The 13,393-nt window shown below is 44.0% G+C and overlaps 1 protein-coding gene across 1 annotated transcript in view; it reads left to right on the forward strand.

Annotated features, from left to right (window-relative positions):
* The first annotated feature begins 135 nt into the window (after positions 1-135).
* Positions 136-13,393, forward strand: part of LOC140395631 (parvalbumin-like EF-hand-containing protein) — a 30,169-nt gene continuing 16,911 nt past the window's right edge. Inside the window, exons 1-3 of the mRNA XM_072483635.1 lie at positions 136-185; positions 11,199-11,325; positions 11,950-12,085. Coding sequence (XP_072339736.1) covers positions 11,217-11,325; positions 11,950-12,085 — 245 coding nt within the window. The 5' untranslated portion in view covers positions 136-185; positions 11,199-11,216. The remainder of the gene's footprint in view (positions 186-11,198; positions 11,326-11,949; positions 12,086-13,393) is intronic.

Below are 13,393 nucleotides of genomic sequence, written 5' to 3' on the forward strand. Positions count from 1 at the left end.
CAAGTGCATGAAACACAGGCCTGACAAATTAGAAACACTTGATAATTCTCAGAAGAATAAAGCAAGTCCACATCTGACATACGGTTTGCTTTAAATAGCCAGACAAAATGATATATAAACCCAAAGAACAACAGACAAACCATTAGATTGTGGAGAGACTCTGGATTAAGGAGCACTTGTCAGTGGTAAGTTTACTCTTAAAAGTTTATATTTGCACAATCTGGATAGAAGAGACTAGAATATCTAGTTCTGTTTGCAAATTACCTCACATGGAAAGTTTTTTTTTTAAGATATTGAATATTCTGAAAACTGTATCCGAATCATTTTCTTCCTCTGAAAGCAGAAAACTGACCAATGTATAAATTAAATTCCCTCTGTTAGTTTAAGGACACCTGTTAAGGCATTTGCATGAATTCCTGTTGCATTGACCCAGCCAATATCCCACTTATTTTAAATGCGTTAAGAACTATAACAAAACAAGGGGAACAAATATTCGCCTTAATGTGTTAGCTCGAGTGCTAAAAAATATCATCGTTCAACTTCAGGGCTTATTAACCCACTACTTTTAGATCAATTGTTTGCAGGATTCAGTTTATCCACTCATGGGTTTGCTTCATGGTGAACCCATATACTTACCCCCTTCATATCCATTCTACGGTTGAAATAGCAACGGAATAAATTAGCTGAGTTTGTATTCGTAGATTTGGGATTGTAAGAGAAAGATATTGCGGAATAAAAGCCGACCTTTTTTTTTTTGTTGCGTAAATTGTATAAATAAAATCAATTAAAATGTTGTTCGTTCCTTCCGATTTTAAAATATTGCAACATAAAACCGGAGAGTGAAAGATGTATTCATCAACAGAAACGTAATTGTCAGATGATTTCGTAATGCTTAAGTGGTTATTCTTTTGGGAGCGTTTAAGTATTTTGTTTGCCTGCCGCTCCATCATGTGTTTTGAATCAGCAAGTAGATTTTGGTAAACCGAACTGTCCCAGGAGTGCAACACAAGGAAACACCAGCAGCTGGTCTCCGTCGCGATCCAGTCAAGGAGCAAACCAGTCCTAAAATAAGTAGCTGCAGTGCAGCTCAAGTTACAACATCTCCTAGCTGCGATACGCGAGCGGTATCATTTCATTCTTGGGTTCTCTGGCTCTTTATATCAGTTTCTGGACATCCTCTGTGGGGGTTCATGTGAGCCTAACTATCCAGGGGGCAAGTTGCCAGGGTGCCGCTCCCTGTTGACTCCGATGAAGTATGGAATCACTTCAAGTATCAAACCAGCATCCCCGCCCGCCCCCCGCCGATGGTACCTGGCCAGGGCTGGGTTAAAATCGCCCTCGTGCATCTGTGTTTAATTTAAAGAAATTCCAGTTCTCCTTGAGTTTGAATCACAGAAATCGAAAGCACTCAAGGTGGTCACCTGGTCCATCACGTTTGTTCCAATCAAAAAAGAGACCCGGCCTTCCAACTCTTGGCCCCGAGGTTATGGAATAGAACATCGAGTGCAGAAGGAGGACATTCAGCCCATCGAGTCTACACCGACTCACTTCAGTCCTCATTTCCACCCTATCCCCTTAGCCCACCTAATTTTTTTTTTTGGACACTGAGGGCAATTTATCATGGCCAATCCACCTAACCTGCACGTCTTTGGACTGTGGGAGGAAACCAGAGCACCCGGAGGAAACCCACGCGGACATGGGGAGAACATGCAGACTCCGCACAGATAGTGACTCAGCGGGGAATCAAACCTGGGACCTTGGCGCTGTGAAGCCACAGTGCTATCCACGTGTGCTACCGTGCTGCCCTTCTCAAGCACCTTTAAAATGTGTCTAGTGTCTTTGCCTCTACCTTTCAGCTGGTGGGTTCGAGACCCCTTACAACAACCTGGCTGAATAATTTCTCCTCAAATCCTTTCCAATCCTTCCACCAATTAATTAAATCTAAGCATTGGTTATTGATGTCTCTGCTATGACGAATAAATCCTTCCTACCCACTCTACCCTGGCTTCTTAGAATTTCATGGACCTCAATCAAATCTGCCCTCTGTGCCAAAGAAATAAAATCACAGCCTATTCAATCTTTTCCCAGAACAAAAATTCTCCAGTCCTGGCAACATTCCCATAAATCTCTTATGTATCCCCGCTAGTCCTATGCATCCCCGTTGTTCGAAAACACAGCGACCAGAATGGTATGCAGTATTCTCCAGTGTTTTATACAGTTCTGGTACAGCTTCCCTGCACAGATAGTATATGCCTGAGCTATTAGAGGAACGTCTCCCACATGCCTTCTCAGTATCTTATTTAACAGTCCTGCCACCTTCTGGATATTTGGACATGCACTCCAAGGTCCTCTCTCCTCTACCCTTCCCAGCACGGGTATTCATCAATTTATTCTGTATTCCCTTGCCTTGTGTAGCCTTCCAAAATGCATAATCTCACACTGCTCCAGGTTGCAACGCACGTGTCACGTTTCCACCCACCAGCCTGTCCATTGATATATTCCTGTAGCCCAGAATTTTCTTCTTCACTATCAAACACATGCACAATTTGCAAACATCTTATCCATGCCCCCTACTTCTGGGTCTAAAGCACAGATCTACACTGCAAAAAGTAAGGGACCAACGAATGAGCCCTGTGAAACCTCACTGGAGGGGACTTCCAATCACAAAATCATCCATCAACCATCACCCTTTGCTTCCAGCCACTGAGCCCATTTGGGATCTAAATAGCCAATTTTCCTTGGATTCCACGGGCTTTTACTTTTCTGATCATTCGGCCATATGGGACCATATTGTCAAAGCGCATGTAGGCTATATCAAATACATTACCCTCATCAATCCTCTTTGCTCCCTCCTCCAACATCCTGGGGTCTCTCTGATACGGCATTCAATTTTACAAAATAATGTTATAAAAAGAAATAAAAGCTTGCACTTAAACCGCATTTTTGATAACCATTCGACATCTCAAAGCACTTTTACAGCCAATGTGGGACTTCTGAGGTGTGGTCACTCTTGTAATGTAGGAAACACGACAGGAAAACCCCTAGTCATGTGATAATGACCAGGTCTGTGATGCTGACTGTGGGATAAATATTGGCACCAGGGATAACTTCTCTGTTGTTCTTCAAAATAGTGCCATGGTGTCTTATAATCTTCTTGGGCAGGCTGGTGGCATGTCTCACCCAAAAGGTGGTACCTCCAACAATGCAGCACTCCCTCAGTATTGCACAAGAGCAGTGATGGGCAATCTAGGCTAGTGAGCGGCCCTCCTTAATTTTAGTGGGCCATAGGTTTGAAATTAGGCTTATTCACTAACCATGACTAAGATTGAACATACTCAAAACACACCGAATATTTCATAACAATTTGTCCAACATCCTTAACCATTCACATATTAATAGACCTCTCATCAACTTCAAATGCTAAAAGCAAAACGATTTACCCTTGGATTGGATGTAGAGGGAGCACACGGTTCTCCCAGTCAATGTTGTGAGCAATCAGCACGGCCCTCACTTCACTCACCCTCACTTTGCGTGGGGACCACTTCAGTCATACTGGTAGGAAAAAAAACTATATGGATGGAAATCAGCAGAATCTGACAACCCTGCTCATGGGCAATGGTCAACAAAATGCCTTGTGGGCTGCACTCAGAACACTGATGGGTTGCATGTGGCTCACCACTGCACTGGAATATCTGCCTTGGGTTTTATGTTCAAGCCGTGGAGTGGGAGTGGAACCCAGAACGTTAGGACACAGTATTATGATCCTTGACCAGACCCCAACAGTGGCTAGGATACTGGATGGAAACCCCAATATTTTACTTTTTTTGCGAGACCGTACGGAAAAAAATGATTCGCTCCAGGAACAATTGCATGGAAAATTAGAGTTTGGTTATTTTTGGAACCAAACTTTATGAATGCAATATTAAACTTTTTAACTTCACACTGGAAAATAACATTTTCCAATACCCCTTAAACTCTACTACTCAGTACTTGATTAAACAACAAGAAAGGAAGCATACAGCTCTCAATCTATCTTACTGTGGGAGAATTGTGGACTCAGCGTCAGGCAGATCAGATTTCAACTCTTCTCTCCAAATCTTTCTCCAAAAACTAACTCTCTAAAGCTTTTGAAAATGTCTCTCTGCATTCCTTGGCTCCGCCCAAAAATGACCTCATCTCCCCCAAGCCGAAAAACAAATGATCTCTACAGGCTGCAAAGCTCATGAACCCCCCAGGGACTTTCCTAGTCAAACCACAGTCCATTATCCCAGACTGAAAAACACAGTTCCTTTGTCAATTTCACCTTCTGGCTGCCAAAAGCATCCAGACCCTGCAAAACAGTATTCTTTAAAAAAAAACATGACAACTGCAGTCAAACACACTCTAACCCCAGGCTTGTAACCCTTAAATTGCCCAATACGTCGAATCCAATATTCCTGAAGTCTTCCAGTCATCCCATTAGAGACAAGACTGCTACCAACTGGGACACAGTAGACACTGGAAGACAGAATTAAATGCTCAATGGCTGGAATAAATATTACATCCATCAGTGTCTGAAAAAAGTGGGGGAGGATTAAAAAGTCCTACTTTGGGGAAGGGCGTTTATCAAGAATGTGTCTACTTGCTACCACAATTTGCTGTATCCTAATTTTATCTTCACAAAAGAGTGTGTATTTTGCTTTGAACACTGCCTTGCCATTTTGAAGCTACCAGATGATGGGGCAATTTGAATTAAACAACCAATGAACCATCTTTATGTTATAAAGATAATAAGAATTAACTTGTGCATCTTGAAAATCTACGCTACCTGTAGCACAATGGAAATGTTAGTTTTCCATTACTGGTCAACTTGCCTCTCCAATAACCCTGTTCATAGGGGTGCTGAATAAAACTGACATTTCCAAAGTTTATCGAATCCTGGTGCCCACCACGCTCTCCTGCTGGTTTGGGTAGTGCAATCTGATGACGCACGTAGACGGCAATCATCTCCACATGAATAAAAGCATGAACTTGCTATTTTCTAACATTTTCTTATGCTCAACCATTCTCCGTGCACTAAATCCTGCTCAAAGGCTCCAGTTTGTTGTCATTGATCATCTTCAAAGGGAATTGAAATTGATTATTCTTAGTTACCCTGAAAACTTTCTTGATAATTGCCTCTTTGCGATTGGTCCTAATTTGAGGCAGAGAGCTGACTGTTAACTGCTGACTGGAGAGAAGTGTCTGCGATGAGCTCCGCACTTGTATTTGGCCACAATCAGATTTCCAAGGTTTCCATTGCTATGGTGCACGTGATGCTCATTTTTGAGTGACGATCTCGTATGAGGTCAGCAGCTCAGTCTTAGAGGGTTGGAGCGGAGAACTTTGCTAACTTTCACTACGGCATTGGTCAGAATTCATCAGGCATTGAAGAATAGTCGAGGAATCGGTGTTGCTGATTCACACTCAGACTCCAGCGCCGAATTTCCATCTCTGGTCACAGACCTGGGCTCGCACATGTAGTAATTCACCGCAATCCGTTTCCAGACAATGATATGGATGTTGCATTGTTACTGTTGTACATCTTAAGAGCAACACAACAGGATTAGAAGTTCACAGAAATTTACAGTGCAGATGGAGGCCATTCGGCCCATCATGTCTGCACCGGCCTTTGGAAAGATCACCCTACTTAAGCCCACACCTCCATCCTATCCCCATAACCCAGTAACCCCACCTAACCTTTTTGGACACTAAGGGGCAATTTAGCATTGTCAATCCAACTAACCTGCACATCTTTGGACTGTGGGAGGAAACCGGAGCACCCGGAGGAAACCCACGCAGACACGGGGAGGACATGCAGACTCCACACAGGTAGTCACCTAAGCCGGGAATCGGGGTCCTGGAGTTGTGAAGCAACAGTGCTAACCACTGTGCTACCGTGCCTTCCCAAATTAAATCAGATTTGGAGATCTATCCAGTTTGTGTCGGAGAGTGACAGATAATGGGGTTTTTAATTGCAAGAACCTCCGTAATGCATTTCAGTATCTATTGGTTACTTGGAAAAACCTTCTTTTAGTGGATGTTTTTTCTTTCCTCGTAAAAAAAAGTAATCAAGGATCTAACCTCAGCAACACTGTCACATAGATATTTTCATCAGCAATGCTCTGTCCCCTGAGGCTAGAATTTCAATAAGTGCACAACATATAAATATTGCTACTGTTAAAAAAATGTGCAAATTTTGAAAGAAAGAAGAATAGAAAGAATGACTTCCGCGCATACATAATATCCTTCAGGCTCTCAGCCAAGATATCGGTGATCTCAGTATGGCTTCAATGAAGGAAAGATAAAGCTAGCCTTACGCCTTTCAAACTAAGGGGCTGGTTTAGCACAGGGCTAAATTGCTAGCTTTGAAAGCAGACCAAGGCAGGCCAGCAGCACGGTTCAATTCCCGTACCAGCCTCCCCGAACAGGCGCTGGAATTTGGCGACTAGGGGCTTTTCACAGTAACTTCATTTGAAGCCTACTTATGACAATCAGCGATTTTCAAACAGAAACCAGTCAGTGTTTGATAAGCAGCTGGGCTCTACAGCTTTACAAGAAGACGGCTCACCCTAGCAGCACATTCAAGAACACACTCGACCTTATATGGTAAAACGTGCCTCTCGCAATACAGTCTTAATGTGACATGCACATCCAATTTATGCAAACTTCGAGTCAATACTTGAGTTGTGACAAACAACAAATACACACTTTGATGTTATTATTTCATTATCATTAGAAAATGCCCAATGGCTCGATTCATGATATGTTGTGATAGAAACACTACACCGTGTTAAATATGTTATCATTCTGCTTAAGGTTAGGTATGTGCCCTTTAAGTCTGTTGCACTCATGTGAATTTCACCGATCAGTCTGCTGTTTCAACATAGATGATAGTAAAACAATCGTGCTCTGATTTCTGCTGAATTTTTAGAATTGTTATTTAGTCTCTTTGTGCAGATAGTTGATCCAACTGAAGCATACACAACAGTAACTTTCAACAGGGAGTGCTATCTGAGTATTGCTGAAAAAAGAGACATGTCGAAGCTTTTCATCTTGCACTCATCAGAACAATTCGCAAGAGCCCCAGTGCATGGGCAAGGGAACAAGCTACATATGCTAATACACAGGGCCCTGTTCTTTGCAGACAGAAGAAACACGCGCACACATTGTGCCTGTTTCAGCTGAACAAAATGAGTGGCAGCCATTTACTGATGCATTCCTCAGGGCAATGCCTTGACCAATCAGGGTCAAGCTGCCTGGTTTTCATTTCAAATGGTGCTTGGCAGTTATCTGTCAGTCACCATCAACTGGTGTATGGCAACGCTACTACCAAGCAAAGTCTGATTGCTAGCCAATTGACATTCCCTTCTCGTGCCGTATAGATTGTTGTTTTCCTTTTGCACTTTTATTCTTGTGAAGTGTCTTGACGAAAAACTTTGACATGTCTCTTTTTTCAGCAATATTCAAATTCTGTACTCTTTGGAATGGTATATATAGAAAAATAAATATATGTATAGAAGGAACAAATTGCAGGATTATGTAGCAAGAGCAATGGTGTGGTACTAATTGGGCAAATCTTTAAAAATGATAATAATTTCTATGTCATGTCTGCATCGGTCAAAAAGATACTAGCCGCTCATTTTAATTCCACTTTCAGCACCTGGTCCATAGTTTTGCCAGTTACAGTACTTCAGATGCATATCGAGGAACCTTTTAAATGAGTTGAGTATTTCTGCCATAACCACCAATTCAGACAGTGAATCCAAAGTCCCACCAATCTCTGCTGAAGAGATTCTCCCTCACGTCCCTTCTAATCCTCCTGCCAATCGCCTTAAATCTATGCCCCCTGGTAACTGAACCTCTCAGCTCGGGGTAGTGTCCCTTGTAACTTGTTTGTCTTTCCTGTCTGTCCTGTCTAGGCGCCTCATGGTTTTGTACAACTCAATTGGGTTGCCTCCTCTGCTCGAAGGAAAGGAATCCTAACCTATCCAATCTCCCCTCACTGTTGCAATTTTCAAGCCCTGCCAATATTCTTGTAAATCTCCTTCGCACTTTCCCAGGGCAATTCTGTCCTTCCTGCAATGTGCTTACCAAAACTGTGCACAGAATTCCAGCTGTGACCTAACCAGAATTTTGTACAGTTCCATCGTTGCATCCCTGCTTTGTATTCAATACCTCGCCCAATAAAGAAAAGCATTCCATATGATTACTTGATAACCTTGTTTACTAAAGATCTTTATTGTCACAAGTAGGCTTACAGTGACACTGCAATGAAGTTACTGTGAAAAGCCCCATGTCGCCACACTCCGGCGCCTGTTCGGGTACACGGAGGGAGCATTCAGAATGTCCAAATTACCTAACAAGCACGGCTTTCGGGATCATGGGAGGAAACCAGAGCACAAGACACGGGAGGACGTGCAGACTCCGCACAGACAGTGACCCAAGCCAGGAATCAAGCCAGGAACCCTGGCGCTGTGAAGGCAGAGTGCTACCCACTGTGCTACCGTCCCGTCATCATATCAGCAGCACGGTTCAATTCCCGTAACAAACTCCCCGAACAGGCGCCGGAATGTGGCGACTAGGGGCTTTTCACAGTAACTTCATTTGAAGCCTGCTTGTGACAATAAGCGATTTTCATTTTTTTCATAAAAGCAACATGCGTGTGGAGGAATTTAACCATGTTGGTCAAAGATTTTGAATCAAAGCTTCAGATTTAACCATCAGCAATTATATCCGACTGATTTTACCTCCTACGAGCTGACTCTTAGCAAGAGTTCCAGGGCACCCTTCTCGGATTAAACATATTGGACATCGTATAACTTCAGAAAGGTGGCAGAATTTAAAACAAACATAGCGCAGCAGAACAGACAGAAAAGAGCTCAGCCACACAAACCACGGAATACTCCAACCTCTGAAGAAGTCTGCAGAAGATTGTATCATTTTTTTATTAAAACGAAACAGGCGCAATATTCAAATTGTCTTTAAAGGATAAAACCTAAATTTCAGCATCTCCTGGGTCACCACTCTTTGTGAAGCACAAGATGGCTGCTGTAGAATCGGCAGAGGTTTCAAGAATAGTTGGCGAGTTCAAAAGTATATCAAATTTAAAGATTTATAATTAAAATACAGTTATAACTAGATTGGGGTTGGCTGCACGGCTACGCCAACAGCGCAGATTCAATTCCTGTCCGAGCTGAGTTTATCCACTAAGGCCCCACCTCCTCAGCCTCGCCCCTCGCCTGAGGTGCAGTGACCCTCAGGTTAAATCACTACCAGTCGACTCTCTCTCAAAAGAGAAAAGCAGCCCATGGTCCTCGAGGGCTGTGGCGACTTTCAATTTCATAGCCCAACTATTTGAGCCAGTATTTCTTTAGGGGTGAACGGATTTTCAAGCACATTAAACAAAACTGGAAGTTGCAGAAAGTCTTGCAAATTGCATCGAGTGTAGACTGAAACTGGCCATTCTGCCCAAATGGTCGGTGCTGGTGCCTATACTCTGCACAAGCCTTCTCCCATTCTACACCATGCACTTTTATCAGCACACCCTTCTATTACTGTCACCCTCACCTTCGGATCTAGCCTCCCCTGAAATTAGTCTATGCCATTAACCTCCGCACTTCATGTGGAAGCAAACTCAAAGGCATGTTGAGCTGGATCCTCCGCTTCGCCGGCAGTGGAAATGCCGTTTGGCAATGCTTTATTACATAAATTCAGCGCTGTTTTGTTCTTCACAAAACAGCACATCAAATCTTGCCGGTGAAAATCGAGTTGAAGTTTTCGACAAAATGCGTCCGTCTGATCTGTGTATCGTATCTGAGCGTAAAATTCCAACTTGCCATTCAGTCTCAGCCAGGCATAAAGTCCTCTTAATGATCTCTGTGTGGTAATATGCTTCACTGTAAATACACAAGGGGTTAATGTAAATACACTAAGACTAAGTAAACACTAGGGGGAGCACCAGAGACATCATGACATACAGCTAATGAACACATAGAATAGGACACGACCAATGGGCAGTCAAGACACCCAGAGGTGACACTACCACAAGGGGGCAACCCATATTAAAGGACAGGGTGCACATGCTCTTTCGCTTTCCACAGGCAACACTCCGAGAGAAGGACTGGGGCAGATCAGAAGCATCACACCCACCGCATGGCTTAGAGCAGACTGGTTAGTTAGACTGAGTTACTATAGCAAGATTAGCAGGAGAGTCGAACTCAAGTAGGAGAATTGTTAACTGTTCAATAAATGTGTTAAACCTATCTCCAAGTCTGAACCTTCCTTTGTCAGAGTATACATCAAGGAAGCAGCTTATGCTACATGAAGAAGCAGAACACAACATCTGGTGTTTACTTAGTCTTAGTGTATTTACATTAACTCCTTGTGTATTTACAGTGATGCATATCACCACACTTTGGAGCTCGCTCACAGCCAAACTGCAGAGAGCAGCGGGTTTGAGGATTCCAATTCATTTACGTGCATTTTTTTGTTGAGTGTTTTCTTTAATCCAGCCGCTGAATTAATGATTGCACAAGGGGGTGAAATATAACATTGACTTTTAATTTAAATTTAAAGTCTCCAGAAATTCAAACATAATAATTTGGGCAAACAAGACGCCCAATTATCACAACTGTACAACTTCTGAAAAATTGCATGAAAGTATTATTTGATTTTTAGCATGGTTTTTCATTGCCGGTTTACACCAAGGGAATTCTCATAGGCTGGATGGCCTCCGTTGTGCTCTTTTATTTCCAGCATAAGATGCCAAAGGTGTTAAGTTATGGTGGGGGAGGTAGGGGGGGGAGGGTACAGAACCAGGAGGTCATAGTTTGAGGATAAGGAGTAAAACTTTTAGGACTGAGATGAAGAGAAATGTCTTCACCCAGAGAGCGGTGAATCTGTGGAATTCACTGCCACAGAAAGTAGTTGAGGCCAAAACTTTGTGTAATTTCAAGAAGGAATTAGATATAGCTTTTGGGGCTCAAGGGATCAAGGGATATGGGGGGAAGGCGCGGTCAGCCATGATCAGAATGAATGGGTGAGCAGGCTCGAAGGACCGAACGGCCTCCTCCGGCTTCTATTTTCCACGTAAATCAGGGACTGCTTTAAAACACCTGTGTTGTCTATCATTTAAATTTAATGTTCTGCTGAAATACCGTGTCTCGTTTCTGCTTTAGCCAGCCAAATCACAGAAGATGGCCTCTTCAAACTTCAACGCACACGTAAAGCAGGTTGCTCATGCTATGGGCAGCAGCCTGACAGACCACGACATTTCCCTCATGCCCAGTGAACTGCGGCTCAGAGGTAAAACCATCAATCACCCTCGGCCTTGCCATTGCTGTCGGCTGATGATGATTACGAATTAAAACGCTGCTGCTAGTATCTGTCCCGTCACGCGGAATTTGAAACCAAAGCTGGACATGTTCGCGTGAACCAAAGTCCAAATCGAAATCTGGACCACGTTGTGCAAATGCTTCCTTTAATTAGCTTTGATCCGAGGTAACACCCGGTAACTGCGCTTACCTGGATCAGCCAGCAGGTGTCAGCCCAAGCCTGAGCTACAATGATGTGAAAGCTTTGGCTTTTCTCATTCCTCAATTCGCAACCTGTAGCTCGGGACCGGCATGGTGGTCAATGTCGTGAAATTGCACACTTGCCCACCGACATTCCCACCCCCAAAACGGGAGCAAGATTTCTGTCCATAGAGCCAGGACTGCAGGTTGCTGGATGCAGGACAATAAGGATCTCCTGGGGTGGAGTGGGGGATGGGAGGAGTGGGAGGGGGGCGGGAATCGCATTGACGATCTGAACCTTACCACTATGACCTGATCCAAACAATTGCTTGGTTCAATCAACCTGACCAAAGGTCAACCAGTGCCAGATGCTCAGTTTCTGTTGATCATTTAAGCTCTGTCCTCTCTCCACCAGGCCCATTTAATTACCACAAATTCTTTGAGTACATGGAAACCTTCAAAAAATCAGGTCAGCTTGACGAAACAATTCGGAAAGCGTTCGAAACGCTGGATAAGGACAAGAGTGGCTACATCGAATGGAATGAAATGAAGTAAGAGTTTCTCTCATTTTTGATGTTGCTAAAATACAAACCAACAGTTTTTTTTCTCTTGCCAAAGCACGTCTTCAAACTGAGGCACGAGACAGAGAGTGAGAGAAAATTAGAGGGAAAAGCTCGGGTGGAGAGGCAGCACGGTAGCACAGTGGTTAGCACAATTGCTTCACAGCTCCAGGGTCCCAGGTTCGATTCCGGCTTGGGTCACTGTCTGTGCAGAGTCTGCACATTCTCCCCGTGTGTGCGTGGGTTTCCTCCGGGTGCTCCGGTTTCCTCCCACAGTCCAAAGATGTGCAGGTTAGGTGGATTCGCCATGCTAAATTGCCCTAAGTGTCCAAAATTGCCCTTAGTGTTGGGTGGGATTACTGGGTTGTGGGGATAGGGTGGAGGTGTTGACCTTGGTTGACCTTGCTCTTTCCAAGAGCCGGTGCAGACTCGATGGGCCGAATGGCCTCCTTCTGCACTGTAAATTCTATGATTCTATGCGAGAGAGATGGGTGATGTTTTCTGAAATTAGGGGGAGACTATAGTGTTGAGGTATGGTGGTCCAAAGGGGTGAGTTACAGACCGATGTGGAAGCTGTGCATGTAATAACTTGCACATTTATATAGAACCTTTAACATAGTCAAACATCCCAAGGTGCCTCACAGGAATGTTATCAAACAAAGTTTGACACCAAGCCACTTGAGGAGATATTCGGATGGCTGAAAGGGGGAGGTTTTCAGGAGAGTCTTAAGAGAGGCGAGAATGACTGGGGTCGCAGAGGGGCTCAGGGCAGGAATTCCAGACATTAGGGCCCAGGCAGCTGAAGGCATGGCTGCTGGTAGGAGAGCAATTGTAATCGGGCTGCGTCAGAGGCCAAGGAAATGCCAGTATTGGAAGAGTGCGAGCTATGGGTGGGGGAAAAATGGTTGAAGGAGGTCGCCAGGGTTGACTGGGGAGAGACCATGGAGGGATTTATGTATGGCCAAGGATTGCAACACCAATTCGCTGGGGTATGGTGAACCAGTGCAACTTGGCAAGAGTTGGAGAGTGCTGTTTGAGCCTTTTGTGCAGGTGAGCATGAGGGTTCGCAGTGCGGTTACTGAGTCGAGACTAATGGGCTGGAAGAGAGGAAGATGGCTGGGAGAATGCCAGTTGGTTGTGTGGTGGTGGTGGGAACTGAATAACACAGGGGGGCTTAGCAATGAGTTATTTTACTCAGAGAACCCTGTGATATAATCCCAACCAGCAGCTGGAGGCCGGGGAGTTCTTTTTCTAAAATGTCATTCACAAACCTGACTGCAATCAAACTGCAGCCTCTAC

The sequence above is a fragment of the Scyliorhinus torazame genome, chromosome 18, assembly GCF_047496885.1.
Source record: "Scyliorhinus torazame isolate Kashiwa2021f chromosome 18, sScyTor2.1, whole genome shotgun sequence".
In the NCBI taxonomy this organism is placed as follows: Eukaryota; Metazoa; Chordata; class Chondrichthyes; order Carcharhiniformes; family Scyliorhinidae; genus Scyliorhinus; species Scyliorhinus torazame.